At 48.4% G+C, this 16,171-nt stretch overlaps 1 protein-coding gene across 1 annotated transcript in view; it reads left to right on the forward strand.

Moving 5' to 3' along the window:
- LOC124047860 (protein disulfide-isomerase A5-like) overlaps positions 1-16,171 on the forward strand; it is a 69,292-nt gene that overhangs the window by 36,903 nt on the left and 16,218 nt on the right. Inside the window, exons 11-14 of the mRNA XM_046368187.1 lie at positions 7,646-7,782; positions 12,324-12,394; positions 14,634-14,797; positions 14,975-15,105. Coding sequence (XP_046224143.1) covers positions 7,646-7,782; positions 12,324-12,394; positions 14,634-14,797; positions 14,975-15,105 — 503 coding nt within the window. The remainder of the gene's footprint in view (positions 1-7,645; positions 7,783-12,323; positions 12,395-14,633; positions 14,798-14,974; positions 15,106-16,171) is intronic.

Raw genomic sequence — 16,171 nt, forward strand, 5'->3', positions numbered from 1 at the left:
CATTGGTCAGAGAATTTATTCAAACTTTATGTCAGCATTGGTCCGCGGACCCCAAACCGATCTAAATGTAGCATGCATTGGTCAGAGAATTTATTCAAAGCGTTATGTCAGCATTGGTCCAGCGGACCCCAAACCGATCTAAATGTAGCATGCATTGGTCAGAGAATTTATTCAAGCGTTATGTCAGCATTGGTCCGCGGACCCCAAACCGATCTAAATGTAGCATGCATTGGTCAGAGAATTTATTCAAACTTTATGTCAGCATTGGTCCGCGGACCCCAAACCCGATCTAAATGTAGCATGCATTGGTCCGCGGATCCCAAACCGATCTAAATGTAGCATGCATTGGTCCGCGGACCCCAAACCGATCTAAATGTAGCATGCATTGGTCCGCGGACCCCAAACCGATCTAAATGTAGCATGCATTGGTCAGAGAATTTATTCAAGCGTTATGTCAGCATTGGTCCGCGGACCCCAAACCGATCTAAATGTAGCATGCATTGGTCCGCGGACCCCAAACCGATCTAAATGTAGCATGCATTGGTCCGCGGACCCCAAACCGATCTAAATGTAGCATGCATTGGTCAGAGAATTTATTCAAACGTTATGTCAGCATTGGTCCGCGGACCCCAAACCGATCTAAATGTAGCATGCATTGGTCCGCGGACCCCAAACCGATCTAAATGTAGCATGCATTGGTCCGCGGACCCCAAACCGATCTAAATGTAGCATGCATTGGTCCGCGGACCCCAAACCGATCTAAATGTAGCATGCATTGGTCAGAGAATTTATTCAAGCGTTATGTCAGCATTGGTCCGCGGACCCCAAACCGATCTAAATGTAGCATGCATTGGTCAGAGAATTTATTCAAACGTTATGTCAGCATTGGTCCGCGGACCCCAAACTGATCTAAATGTAGCATGCATTGGTCAGAGAATTTATTCAAACGTTATGTCAGCATTGGTCCGCGGACCCCAAACCGATCTAAATGTAGCATGCATTGGTCAGAGAATTTATTCAAACTTTATGTCAGCATTGGTCCGCGGACCCCAAACCGATCTAAATGTAGCATGCATTGGTCCGCGGACCCCAAACCGATCTAAATGTAGCATGCATTGGTCCGCGGACCCCAAACCGATCTAAATGTAGCATGCATTGGTCCGCGGACCCCAAACCGATCTAAACTCTTGGAAGTGCTTGCACAAAGGATAGTAACATCTCATCCTGTGTTCTTGGAATCTGAATATCTGGACTTGTCCAGTGACTGCTGAGAAAGATCAGCTGACAACAGGGGAAAGTCCTTGTGGCGGCACGGAGAGACGGCTGACAGGAGGGAATAGACCCCACTGGGACAGTCATGGGGTAGCTTCCCATTTCTGTAGTTTCCCATGCTTCGCAGTATGTTGGAAACACCCGCTTTAGCTACAGAAAGTCAAAATACGAGAATACCCCTAGAGTCTGCGAGAGCGGGGGCGGAAGATGACTCATCGGCTGACAACATGGTAATGACTGGACTGGAAACGACTACGAGTAATGAGAGTACAGCACAAGAGAACACCACAGCAACTGTCACAAGTTCTGCTGCAACAGTGGGCCATAAACAGATGCAGGTATGTGTCTGTGGTTGGAGGAAAGTTACATCACACCATGGGTTGAGGATCCACCAGGGGAAGAAGGGGTGTTTGGGTAAAGAGAGACAGAGAACTCGCATTGATTACTTTCTGCGAAAGCGATCAAATCAGTCGAATGAAGCACAGCAACTGGACGCAAACCATAGTTTGCAGTGCATCAGTACCACTGTCATGGAGGACGTAAACTCAAGCACCGAAGTAGCAACTGAGGGGGAACCAACAACAGGAGTGGAACTCACCCAGCCTCCCAAACCTGCAGTCGAGAGGAGACTACCAGGGCACAGACCGTATGTGAAGTGGCCTGGCGCCAGTGACAAGAAGTTGTGGGAAACAGTGAATACTGACCTTACCTTGACCCTCGAGAAACTTCGAGGCACAGTGGAGAAGAAGTTGGAGAGGATGGGGGACATCATCTATGAGTACGGGACAGAAAGATTTGGAGTGGAAGAGGCAAAAGGCGGGAGAAAGGTTCCAACCCCACCAGTTTCCAGAAGGCAACAAGAAATCAAGCGCCTCGTTCAAGAAAGGCGGCAGCAAGAAACAGTGGAAGAAGGCCTCGGAAGTGGAAAAGGAGGGCATAGAGGCACTTCAAGCTGACATCAAAACCCGGTTGGCATCCCTCCGTAGAGCAGAGAACCTACGGAAACGCAGAAGGAAAAAGAACAAACTAGAACTCGATTCTATAAAGATCCCTTCAAGTTCCTTAAAAGTCTCTTCACAAAAGAAAAAAGTGGAGCTCTAAAAACAACAAAGAAAGACCTAGAGGAGCACCTGAGAATAACAAACGTTGACTCAAAGCGACATGAACATCTGGCCATCCCATCAGATATCCCACCCATTGAACCCCGGAACATCATATTGAGACCAGCCCTCCGACATGGAAAGAGGTGGAAGACACAGTTCGACGGGCAAGAACAGCATCAGGCCCGGGGCCAAATGGAGTCCCGTACAAAGTGTATAAGAACACACCAGACGTCCTGAGGTTCCTCTGGAGGCTTATGAGAACAGCTTGGCAGAAGAAGATAATACCCAAAGTGTGGCGTAGGGCAGGCGGGGTCCTGATCCTAAGGAGAAGGATGCAGTGAACATCAGCCAATTCCGCCCAATCTCCTTACTGAATGTCGAGGGAAAAATCTTCTTTAGGGTCATTGCCCAGAGGATGGCCGAGTACCTACAAAGGAATACGTACGTCGATGCATCTGTACAGAAGGCAGGAATATCAGGGTTCTCTGGCTGCTTGGAACATTCCAGCATGATCTGGCATCAGATCCAAATGGCCAAGGTGGAGAAAAGGGACCTCCATGTAGTCTTCCTCGACCTCGCCAATGCATTTGGCTCTGTGCCCCATGAACTCCTGTGGTCTGCCTTCAGATTTTTCCACATACCGGACACCATCACAAACCTGGTGAAGTCGTACTTCCAGGATCTGCAGTTCTGCTTCACCACCTCAGAGTTCACCACCTCATGGCAGTGCCTGAATGTAGGTATAATGGCGGGATGTACCATTTCTCCGTTGGCATTCACAATGGCAATGGAGGTTATCATCAGATCCTCAAAATGGGTTGCTGGTGGACAGCGAGTCGACTCTGGTTTCCGCCTCCCTCCACTCAGAGCCTACATGGACGACATTACAACATTGACCACCACTGTCCCATGCACCAGGAGACTGCTCAGAAAACTTGAGGAGAACATCAGCTGGGCCCGTATGAAGATTAAACCATCCAAGTCACGCAGCATCTCGATTGTGAAGGGAGTACTCTCTGACCTGAAATTCTTCATCGGAGATGTCCAAATCCCAACAGTGTCTGAGCAGCCGGTAAAAAGCCTTGGAAGGTGGTATGATGCAAGCCTGAAGGACAAAGACCAGGTGCAACAGCTGCGCAAAGACATCAGTAGTAGCCTACAGTCCATCGACAACACCCAGCTACCTGGAAAGTTAAAGGCCTGGTGTCTGCAGTTTGGTCTCCTACCCCGGGTGTTGTGGCCCTTAGCACTGTATGAGGTTCCAATCTCAACAGTGGAGAAGATGGAAAGAGGAGTCACAGGCTACTTAAAGAAGTGGCTTGGAGTTCCACGATGCCTTACCACCATAGGCCTCTATGGAGATGGTGTCCTCAAGCTGCCCCTCACCAGTCTAACAGAGGAATTCAAGTGTGCAAAAACCAGGCTCCAAATGACACTGAATGAATCTCGAGACCCAGTGGTGAGCAACAACGCGCCGACCTTGGCAACTGGGCGCAAATGGAGGCCAGGAAAAGCAGTCCAGGAGGCAACAGCAGCCCTCAGACATGCTGACATTGTGGGTCATGTTCAGCAAGGGAGAGGAGGCCTTGGGCTAACTAGCCGTGCTGCTTGGAGTAAGGCCACTGCACCAGAGCGGCGGAAGATGGTAGTGCAGGAAGTACGCCATCAGGAGGAGGCTGCAAGGTGGGCCAAGGCAGTCTCTCTTGCCAAACAGGGACAGTGGACTCGATGGGACAGTGTGGAGAAGAGGAAGATCAGCTGGAAGGATTTGTGGGCCATGGAAGCGAGGCGGTTGAGCTTTTCCATCAGAGCAACATATGACGTCCTTCCAACACCAGTTAATCTTCACCAATGGTATGGTGAAGATCCGGACTGTGCCCTCTGTTCCATGCCAGCCAACCTCAGGCATATTCTCACAGGCTGTAAAACAAGCCTCGCCCAAGGACGCTACACTTGGCGTCACAACCAAGTCCTTAAAAACCTTGCGTCCGCCCTGGAGGACAAGCGAGCTGCCACCAACTCCCTACCACCCACAGCAGCATCACACTCCTTACGGACAAACTTTGTCCGCGAAGGGGCTAAACCACCGAAGGCGGCTCTACACCATTAGAGCGAGACCAGCTGTGCTTGGCCCGCGACTGGAAAATGCTAGCTGACATTGGCCGGCAACTTGTGTTTCCTCCGGAGATCGCAACCACCACCCTAAGACCTGACATGGTGCTCTGGTCCCGTTCACTCAATAAGGTCTTCATCATTGAGCTCACAGTACCCTGGGAAAACTCAGTAGATGAGGCTTATGGCGAAAACATCTGCGCTATGCTGATCTAGCTGCCGAAGCACGGCATCATGGCTGGAACACAGAAGTCCGACCAGTGGAGGTGGGCTGCAGAGGTTTTGTGGCAACATCTACAACCAGACTGCTTAGAGACCTGGGAATTAAGGGCCAGAGCCAGCGTTCGGCAATCAAAGCTGTATCAGAGGCGGCAGAAGGCAGCAGTCAGTGGCTCTGGATGAAGAGGAAAGACTCCAGCTGGGCCCCGAAGTGAGAGGGCCAGGAGGTATGCGGTCAACAATGATTGACTCAGGGAGGAGGACGCCCCTGCCATGCATAGTCCCATGGGATGTTTGCTATCAACAACAAGGCAACTCCTATGACTAATTGGGAATGGGACGCAAGCGTAGGATTGATCACCCTGTCGCTGGCCGCCTTTGAGGAGGGTGTATAGTGTGAAAGGCCGAAACACCCTAGGAACCAAAGGTACACTACTGACGATGCGCTCCCCAAATTTCACCACGCTCACTGTTCATTAACTCTTGGAAGTGCTTGCACAAAGGATAGTAACATCTCATCCTGTGTTCTTGGAATCTGTAGCATGCATTGGTCCGCGGACCCCAAACCGATCTAAATGTAGCATGCATTGGTCAGAGAATTTATTCAAACGTTATGTCAGCATTGGTCCGCGGACCCCAAACCGGTCCGCATTGGTCCGACCCCAAACCGTATCTAAATGTAGCATGCATTGGTCCGCGGACCCCAAACCGATCTAAATGTAGCATGCATTGGTCCGCGGACCCCAAACCGATCTAAATGTAGCATGCATTGGTCCGCGGACCCCAAACCGATCTGGTCCGCGGACCCCAAACCGATCTAAATGTAGCATGCATTGGTCCGCGGACCCCAAACCGATCTAAATGTAGCATGCATTGGTCAGAGAATTTATTCAAACTTTCTGAATTGCTGATGATCTTTTTTGGTTGTAGCTTTCTTTGCACTTCTCAAAAATACCTCATTTTTTGTGACAACTGATGCGTCCCCTCATTCGGTGTGGAACTAAGCATGTGTCTGTGTTGACAGTCATTGTGCATGCCAAACAACCCCAGGGAATATCAGTAGCCTAGTCATCCTGCGCAGTGTGCCCAGCGTCGCGCACTGATCTTGCACATCTGTGCGGAACCTTGAGCATTCAAATGCTAAATTGCCTTTCTGGATATTAGGCTTTACTAGTTGAGTGACAGCTTTATGTAATTTGCTAGGCTATTGCTATCTACAATATGTGCTGTTGAAAATGGTGTTTTACCAAATTAAAAGTAAGCTACTGGAGACAAGTCATCTTGTTAACAGGCTACCTGCTGAACTTACAATAGATTTGAATTTGATTGTTCCAGTTCACCATCAGCTATAGTTTTGCTTAAAAAAGGTCAAAGCAGGAAGAGAAAAGCTAATTAAAAACGTCAAAACTATCTGATTTTGAGATGGGGTGAAATCCAAAGTTGTGCTGTATATACATTGGCTATGTCATAGCTTAATATTTATTGTGTACAAATGATCTATGTATACATTGGCTATGTCATAGCTTAATATTTATTGTGTACAAATGATCTATGTATACATTGGCTATGTCATAACTAATTTGTACACAATACATATTAATACATTACTAGCTCAAACACTTAATCTTCAAAAGTGATTGATTAGTGGGTGATGGTGATTTCAGTGCCAAGGTGGGGGGGGCTACATTGCCCCAGATAGTGGCAGTGGGGTGGTACTGTAGATGCCTCCCTTATAGCTCAGCTCAGGTGCTTACATAGCACACACACCATAGACATACACTCATTTACACACACGTCAGCTCATGAGCTCCATCAGCAGCAGATTTGAATTTAGAATGGAAAATGAATGTGTTTTATGCAACACATGTTAGTGCATTGAACCGAATCGCATCAATTCGTTCTCTAATAGCACTGAATCATTTCAAACTAAAACTTATGGTTGCTGTATCTTATCAAAGCCCATGTATCTAGATACGTATCCAATCGTCTCGAATATCCTTCGTGAATATTATATGCCTCTGTGGACGGCCTCACACAGGGCTCCCGAGTGGCCCAGTGGTCTAAGGCCCTGCATCTCAGTGCAAGAGGCGTCACTGCAGTCCCTGGATCGAATCCAGGCTGCATCGCATCCGGCTGTGATTGGGAGTCCCATAGGGCGGCGCACAATTAGCGGCGCACAATTGGCCCGGCATCGTCCGGGTTTGGCCGGGGTAGGCCGTCATTGTAAATAGGAATTTGTTCTTAACTGACTTGCCTAGTTAAATGATTTTAAAAAATCAAATAAAAAACACAGCCACCACGAGATGGGCTGAACCTGAAAAATACTGCAGCATTTGTCTTTTAGATTCCTCTATTGTGGCATTCTGCAAGAGACACAACAGACACAAGGGGTTTAGAGGTATTCAACGCGATCTAGCTAAGTAAGGAGGAAGTGCGCCTGATGTTGCCTAGGAACGACCTGGACATGAATAAGTACTGTATAGCCTAGCTATACTTCTATGGCCATCAGAATTTGTTCTTAACTGACTTGCCTAGTTATAATCTAACGTACTCCGGAGCACACTGTCTGGAAGCTGTAGATTTATGACCGTCCCATTTGCACATAGTGACATTTAAAACCGATACCCATCCCCCTAGACAGTGTGTTATGAACCCTCGTACATTTTCTCCTTGACTATTGGCCAGTATGGATAAAAGACTGGAAGATGTCTGTATTTGGTCTTGGCAGTGGGAGGGAGGGCTCTGTCATACGGGTGTGACCAGTACAGGCCAGATGTAGCTGACGTGAGGTGGAGTATGATCTATAGCTAGGTCTGCCTCATAACAGACCTGCTTTAACTCACTTCTGAGCTTCTTACATCTCTCACCCCTCTTTCCCTTCTGTCTTTCTCCCTCTCATTTTCACCCCCCACCGCCACCACCTCGCTCTCTCCATCCAGTCCCCAGCCCCCCCAGCCGAAGGCCCCAGAGGTCCAATGGTCGGAGACTGACTCCCCTGTCTTCCACCTGACTGACGACTCCTTCGATGGGTTCCTGGAGGAACACCCATCTGCCCTGGTCATGTTTTATGCCCCATGTAAGTAACAAACACACACAGCGAGTAGCATATCACACACACACACACACACACACACACACACACACACACACACACACACACACACACACACACACACACACACACACACACACACACACACACACACACACACACACTCAGGGGAACAGGCTATGATGATGTCATGAGGCTACAAATGTAACAGATTGCTGTTACAAAAAAAAATGTCACAGATAACATGTTTATTTGTTTCCATTTCAAACCAGTTCTCAGCTTCTTCCATGTGATCTCGATCAGGAGAGAAGCAGGGAAACGTCAGGGGATGTTTTGACAGAGTTGAAAAACTGTGCTGTTGTCAAAACGCACTATTACTTCAAATGCATGTGCATATTGAAACACATTTTGAAATGCAACATTACATGCATTGTCACACTCTGAATCTGCATGAAGACACCTCCCTGTGGACCCACCCTGGGACCCACCCTGGGACCCACCCTGGGACCCATTTGTAGTAAATAACGGGCCCAGGCTCACTGGGGGTAAAAGTCCCATTTTATATGGCTCCTTGTTATAACACAGGAAGGCCACTAGACCGACCCACCCTCACCCCTTGGTGCCCTGCCTCTCACAATGGGCAGCCTGGCTGTCACTCTTCACGGGGCACTGCTGTGGACACTCACTGAGACGCCCAAGCCAAGAGCAGCCAGCTGATACAAGCATATCAGGCATTTCAGCAGCTTGTGTGTATACACACACACACACACACACACACACACACACACACACACACACACACACACACACACACACACACACACACACACACACACACACCACAAACCCTTCCTGGCACTGCCAAGAACACGTGGAGACACACACTGCAGTTTCTTAATGGTCCACCTGTCATGGTGAGAGTAATGGTCTCATGGTCAAGAGCATCAACACTGCTGGTTCAGTTGTCTGTGCTGCTCCCTCCACACTGGCTAGTTCAGTTCTGTGCTGCTCCCTCCCTCCCTCCACACTGGCTGGTTCTGTGCTGCTCCCTTCCTCCACACTGGCTGGTTCAGTTCTGTGCTGCTCCCTCCCTCCCTCCACACTGGCTGGTTCAGTTCTGTGCTGCTCCCTCCCTCCCTCCACACTGGCTGGTTCAGTTCTGTGCTGCTCCCTCCACACTGGCTGGTTCAGTTTTGTGCTGCTCCCTCCCTCCACACTGGCTGGTTCAGTTCTGTGCTGCTCCCTCCCTCCACACTGGCTGGTTCAGTTGTCTGTGCTGCTCTCTCCCCTTCCTCCCTCCACATTGTGCCTGGTTGTTGTCTGTGCTGCTCCCTCCACACTGGCTGGTTCAGTTGTCTGTGCTGCTCCCTCCCCTTCCTCCCTCCACATTGTGCCTGGTTGTTGTCTGTGCTCCCTCCCTCCACACTGTGGCTGGTTCAGTTGTCTGTGCCCCTCCCTCCCTCCACATTGTGCCTGGTTGTTGTCTGTGCTCCCTCTCTCCACACTGTGGCTGGTTCAGTTGTCTGTGCTCCCTCTCTCCACACTGTGGCTGGTTCAGTTGTCTGTGCCTCTCCCTCCCTCCACACTGTGGCTGGTTCAGTTGTCTGTGCCCCTCCCTCCCTCCACACTGTGGCTGGTTCAGTTGTCTGTGCCCCCCCTCCCTCCACACTGTGGCTGGTTCAGTTGTCTGTGCTGCTCCCTCCCCTTCCTCCACACTGTGGCTGGTTCAGTTGTCTGTGCTGCTCCCTCCCTTCCTCTCTCCACACTGTGGCTGGTTCAGTTGTCTGTGCTGCTCCCTCTCCTTCCTCTCTCCACACTGTGGCTGGTTCAGTTGTCTGTGCTGCTCCCTCCCCTTCCTCCCTCCACATTGTGCCTGGTTGTTGTCTGTGCTCCCTCCCTCCACACTGTGGCTGGTTCAGTTGTCTGTGCCCCTCCCTCCCTCCACATTGTGCCTGGTTGTTGTCTGTGCTCCCTCTCTCCACACTGTGGCTGGTTCAGTTGTCTGTGCTCCCTCTCTCCACACTGTGGCTGGTTCAGTTGTCTGTGCCTCTCCCTCCCTCCACACTGTGGCTGGTTCAGTTGTCTGTGCCCCTCCCTCCCTCCACACTGTGGTTGGTTCAGTTGTCTGTGCTGCGCCCTCCCTCCACACTGTGGCTGGTTCAGTTGTCTGTGCTGCTCCCTCCCCTTCCTCTCTCCACACTGTGGCTGGTTCAGTTGTCTGTGCTGCTCCTTCTCCTTCCTCTCTCCACACTGTGGCTGGTTCAGTTGTCTGTGCTGCTCCCTCCCCTTCCTCTCTCCACACTGTGGCTGGTTCAGTTGTCTGTGCTGCTCCTCCCTTCCTCCACACTGTGGCTGGTTCAGTTGTCTGTGCTGCTCCTCCCTCCCTCCACACTGTGGCTGGTTCAGTTGTCTGTGCTGCTCCCTCCCCTTCCTCTCGCCACACTGTGGCTGGTTCAGTTGTCTGTGCTGCTCCCTCTCTCCACACTGTGGCTGGTTCAGTTGTCTGTGCTGCTCCCTCTCTCCACACTGGCTGGTTCAGTTGTCTGTGCTGCTCCCTCTCTCCACACTGGCTGGTTCAGTTGTCTGTGCTGCTCCCTCTCTCCACACTGTGGCTGGTTCAGTTGTCTGTGCTGCTCCCTCCCCTTCCTCTCGCCACACTGTGGCTGGTTCAGTTGTCTGTGCTGCTCCCTCTCTCCACACTGTGGCTGGTTCAGTTGTCTGTGCTGCTCCCTGTGCTGCTCCCTCTCTCCACACTGTGGCTGGTTCAGTTGTCTGTGCTGCTCCCTCTCTCCACACTGTGGCTGGTTCAGTTGTCTGTGCTGCTCCCTCTCTCCACACTGTGGCTGGTTCAGTTGTCTGTGCTGCTCCCTCTCTCCACACTGTGGCTGGTTCAGTTGTCTGTGCTGCTCCCTGTGCTGCTCCCTCTCTCCACACTGTGGCTGGTTCGGTTGTCTGTGCTCCTCCCTCCCTCCACACTGTGGCTGGTTCAGTTGTCTGTGCTGCTCCCTCCCTCCCTCCACACTGTGGCTGGTTCAGTTGTCTGTGCTGCTCCCTCCCTCCCTCCACACTGTGGCTGGTTCAGTTGTCTGTGCTGCTCCCTCCCCTTCCTCTCTCCACACTGTGGCTGGTTCAGTTGTCTGTGCTGCTCCCTCCCCTTCCTCTCTCCACACTGTGGCTGGTTCAGTTGTCTGTGCTGCTCCCTCTCTCCACACTGTGGCTGGTTCAATCGTCTTTGTGCAGCTGTAGATGCAGGATGTATAGAGACCAATTCATGTCTGTGAATGGCTGAGGTAAACAACAGGATCTGGCCTCCCAACAGGCATATTACCCAGCATCCTCTAGTCTATTCAGACTGGTGATGGAGAGGAGATGCGGCTAGCCGCCCATTGAAGCAGCCTTATTTTAATAGCCACGAAGCCCTTGTCTCTCCAACAGAAACACACACACACACACACACACTCTCATGCTGTGAATCAGAAACATTACATCTAGCTTAACCCTCGTTCCCCAGACAGTCAATGAAGGTGATGGCACCAGTAGAGAGGAGATGATGCAGAGAATAGACTAATACTCTTTTATTCCTGTCTCCTTCTTTTACACTCCTCTTTTTAAGGTCAGACAGAGATGCATCCTGTCTGACAATTCTACAAAAATATTACAATTAAACATGAATACATATTTTGAATGCAGCAGTGTGCTAAATGACTTAAATGTAATGTAATGTATTGATTTTGTGTATATTACAGCTGTATCTGATTGTAAGGACAGTTCACAGCTGTTTTTGAATATGTGCCAGCTAAAGATCTTGCGGTTCCATCCAACCATGCTGTATAGGAAATATACACACACACACTCTGCTCTTCAAACAGCATAGACTCTTTACAATATACCAACAACAACACATCTAGTGGGATGCTTGGTAATAATATTGAGTTCAGAGTCTGAAAGTTGTTTAGAAATAAGTTGCATTGCTGCAGAGCTCATACATTTTTTATTGAACACAGCATTTATTCATGACGCATGAATTTGTTGTCACAGCCCTGTTGGCAAGCAAGTCAAGCTTACACACACACACACACCATCCACGCAGCTAGTTCTCACACTGTGTGGGAACACTAGTCCTATCGCATACGCAACCCTGCAATGTCACTGTGGTCTCGCTTAAACTGTCTTCTCCCCTATCACTCTGGCAACAGGGTGTGCAACGCAATACTAGGACGGTGTTCTTCATTTCTTGTACACTCAGTGTACATTTATATATTGTAGAACTGCCAGTGTTGAGTTGAAAACCGTCGGTGGGAACTGAGGAGAATTCCCTGCAGTTTATTTTAATGTTACTTGGATGAGGCCCTACTGAGAATGTAATGTTGTGAATGGCTTGATTCATTCAATTAACACACTTGGTTGGTTCTATTTAGGCCATTTACTTATGTGATTATGGGTAAGTATGGTGAGAATCCCTAACACTACCGTTAGCACATCTTAACTTGGCTTGTCATTTCTGTTTCTGTTCGTTAAGTCATTGTCGCTCGGCTAGTCAGGTCTGTTTGTGTTTTCACCTGCAGGGTGTGGCCATTGTAAGAAGATGAAGCCAGAGTATGATGAAGCTGCTGATTACCTCAACAAAGACAAACATGTAAGTACAATGATGGTGTATATACAGCTTTTGATGTGTGAGTATGTTTGCATGCATCAGAGAGCTCGTGTTGTTTCTGTGTGTTTTAAATGTTCATGCTTATGTTGAAGCCTTGCAACGCCACTCTGTAAAACTAACTTATTCCAAACCCCAGCTGTGAGATATGTACTGAGATATTTATCTGAACATCAGAATAGAACTTTAACCCCACTTGGCCTTGTACTTGGCTGGTGCTGTCAGAGTCTGACACGCTGGACTCACTGGTTGCCAGAGCTCCTTATGTGTTTCTGATTAGCAGGGTGTGTCTGTCCTCTCCGCTATGGTAATGCTGCACTCCTTCAGCCCTGAGCCAGAGCCAGGGGCAGGCCAATAAATATCACCAGAGATCGCCTCATGATTGGAGCAATTATCTCATCCTTCCCTGTGCTGTCCCCGTGCAGCAGCCTGCCTGGAGATCTGCAGCTTGGACCCACTCTGTCCTCCCTTCCTCCTCTTCTCCTCGGCTCCCTGCCCAGACCCAGTGCTTGGAGGTCAATGGGAAGAGCTCCCACATTACCTAATGCGGATGTGCTGCCTGGAGGCTGTACTACTTACACCCAGAGCACAGGAGACTGCTGAAGTCATCTATTTTTCTCCTTCTGCTTTATATAAAGTACATAGAGTGAAAATGTGTATTGTTCAGTGTTTTTATTCGGCCTGTATTGAAATACCTCTTTATAGAGGGGTCAACTGTTTTAATTTTTTTTATTTTTTTTTACCTCTATTGTGGAGGCTAATCTTACAAATAATCTTGTTATTTGAATCTCTCCTGAAAGTTATTTAGGAGCTGCTGTTTTGTTTGGTGCACTGTGAACTTTGGGAACACACTCTTTACACGGCGGTGCTATAGGTCAGTGTGCGTGGGTTTCAAAGTGCAAGGACTCTCCGATGCGCGTCTGCGTTCAACTGAAAACCCTCCTGGGACCTAATTCATAAATTAAGCTGTGGTGGATTTATACTTTCTAGTTTATAGCTGCACTTGTATATTAGTAGATCATGGGGTGGCAGGGTAGCCTAGTGGTTAGAGCTTTGGACTAGTAACCGAAAGGTTGCAAGTTCGAATCCCGAGTACAAATCTGTCGTTCTGCCCCTGAACAGGCAGTTCATAGGCCGTCATTGAAAATAAGAATTTGTTCTTAACTGACTTGCCTAGTAAAATAAAGGTTAAAAAGCTTTATTTGAACTAACGTTAGCTACTGTAGCTACCAATTGGCTGGAACAGTTTTCCCAAACGTGAACGATGTGTAACGTCAAGTTTTGCTTGCTAGCAAACCAACAACGTCCATGCCGTTATCAAGCCACTCTACTAAACTTATCTCAGTGAAATGTATGAAGCTGATTTTAATCTCATTGTACTGTTGGTGTGTATCATACCTTATCGTCATGTGATTGGTCATGTGATTGGTCATGTGATTGGTCATGTGATTGGTCATGTGATTGGTCATGTGATTGGTCATGTGATTGGTCATGTGATTGGTCATGTGATTGGTCATGTGATTGGTCATGTGATTGGTTAGTCAACATGCACTAACACCTGTCTACTGTCAGTCACTGAGATGAATCATTTACATTGCTGGCTTCATTAAAAACTGTTCATCTGATGAGTTTATTTATTTGTTGGAGGGCCTATACATGAGGCTGACCATACTATCCTGGAGATATACTTACACACCCAGCATCATTACTTTTTGAATGTTAATATCTCTCAACATTACACCATGTGAAATTCGAATATAATATCTTTTCATTAGCTGCTTTCTGTTCTGCGGCTGCATGAAATGGCAAACATAACGTGGATTCAGATATTTACATTTGTTTACTTCATGTTTTTGGCTGCCTGATGAAATGGTATCATCTGTTACTTACGTAGGTTTAGCCAACCAGTAGTCTACGGCTTAGTGGTGTGTTCAATAGATTCCATGATCCGGACAGGAGCGAGTGCTCCGCTCGTTCTCGACACTGAACCCATGTGTGCTCAATGAAATGTACTCCCAATGTGACTTTGACATCAGTACCACCCACCGGGCAAAATTGCGTGAAAAGATTCCCCTAAACTCGGTGTACGTGCTTACGTTTTTATAGTGGTTTTGCTTTATTCTCACTGGGCTGAGTTGAGCCGTAAGGGCGGTGATCCAGTCAGAACTAGCTCATCTATGACGTGATGACGGTATTGTATCTGACCTGCCTCTTGTTGCTCCAGAGCCCTGGTGTCCTGGCGGCTGTGGATACCACCATCCACAAGGCAGTGGGAGAGCGTTTCAAGATCTCCGGCTTCCCCACCGTCAAGTACTTTGAGAAGGGAGAGGAGAAGTTTACGCTACCCCACCTCAGGAACAAGGACAAGATCATAGAGTTTCTACAGAAGTGAGTCATGATCTTTAACTTTGTTCTGCTTTTCTATAATTCAGGGTCTACCTGCCAGCACAGGATTAGTGTCATATGCTGATCAATGGGCTTCAACTCAGGCAGTTATCAACATTTCTAGTCACAAGTGTTGGTGTGTATCATACCTTATCGTCATGTCTGGTTTTGTTATACCAGCCCACAGGCACCCCCTCCCCCAGAGCAGTCCTGGGAAGACAAGCCGTCCAGCGTCAGCCATCTAGGAATGGAGGACTTCAGGGAAGCGCTGAAGAAGAAGAAGCATGCCCTCGTCATGTTTTACGCTCCATGTAAGTGTAACCAGTGGGAATTGACCTTGGGTCTCCCGTTTGCCAACCCAATGTCTCAACCATTAGACCAAAAGGACATCCTAAAGGTCCACGGTTGATATTTGTCTATTAAGTCTCAGGCTGGGCTACCTTGTGAGTTCACTTCCAAATAACCTCCCGTCACATCACCATGTAAGCACCCTGCCTGCCAGACGACAACAACAACACAACTTGTTGATGTCCAATATAACTTCATTTTGATTTATGATTGATTGGATTTTTACATCACCAATTTTTGATAACCTATTTTCCCCAGGACACTAAAGGATTTAGGTCAAGTTTTACACCACCAGTACATAAATCTAGCCTTTTTCTCTGCCAACATCTGCAATCATCTGATGAAGCCACACCTAAGCTGTGAAGGGACCAGAAAATGACAGAATGCCCAAAATAGACTTGTAGTGCTAGAGGGGTAAACATTGTAGATGACAGACAGGTACAGCATCTCAATATCCTTTCATTGGACACTCACTCACTCACTCACTCACTTTCCAGTTGATGCAGGACATGTTCATGTGATGAACCGACTCGCAAGCAGCCCTGAAGTCACTGTCTGATAAGAGCCTTCAAAGACTGCGCTCATCACCACTGCACCTTCCGTCTTCCTATTAGTGAACATGAAGCAAAACAACTCCTAAATGCCTCTTGGCTTTTCCTCTACGAGGCAGCACGAGGCAATAACAACCTTCTCTTTTTCTTTCTCTACTCCAAGGCTGAGTCCCATATGGCACCCAACCGGGAGACAGGGAGTGGAGTTCCATTTGGGAGGCAGGCAACGTTGTCTAATCCTCTGTGGAACATCCTCCTGTCAGTGGCTTTGAGAGATCAAACTAGTCACTAACACATGAAGACTCTCTAATCAAATGCCTTCAGTTATGTTCATTGTTACCTAAAGGAGGTCTTCCGTCTCTTCTAATTTCCAGCCTCCTCTTCGTCAGATTTTCTTCTGAACTAAACTGCTGCCTATACACATATGCCAGGGAGGGTAACGTTACCTCCACCTATCCTGGGAAATTCCTGCTAATGA

The sequence above is a fragment of the Oncorhynchus gorbuscha genome, linkage group LG01 (genome assembly GCF_021184085.1).
Source record: "Oncorhynchus gorbuscha isolate QuinsamMale2020 ecotype Even-year linkage group LG01, OgorEven_v1.0, whole genome shotgun sequence".
NCBI classification, from domain to species: domain Eukaryota; kingdom Metazoa; phylum Chordata; class Actinopteri; order Salmoniformes; family Salmonidae; genus Oncorhynchus; species Oncorhynchus gorbuscha.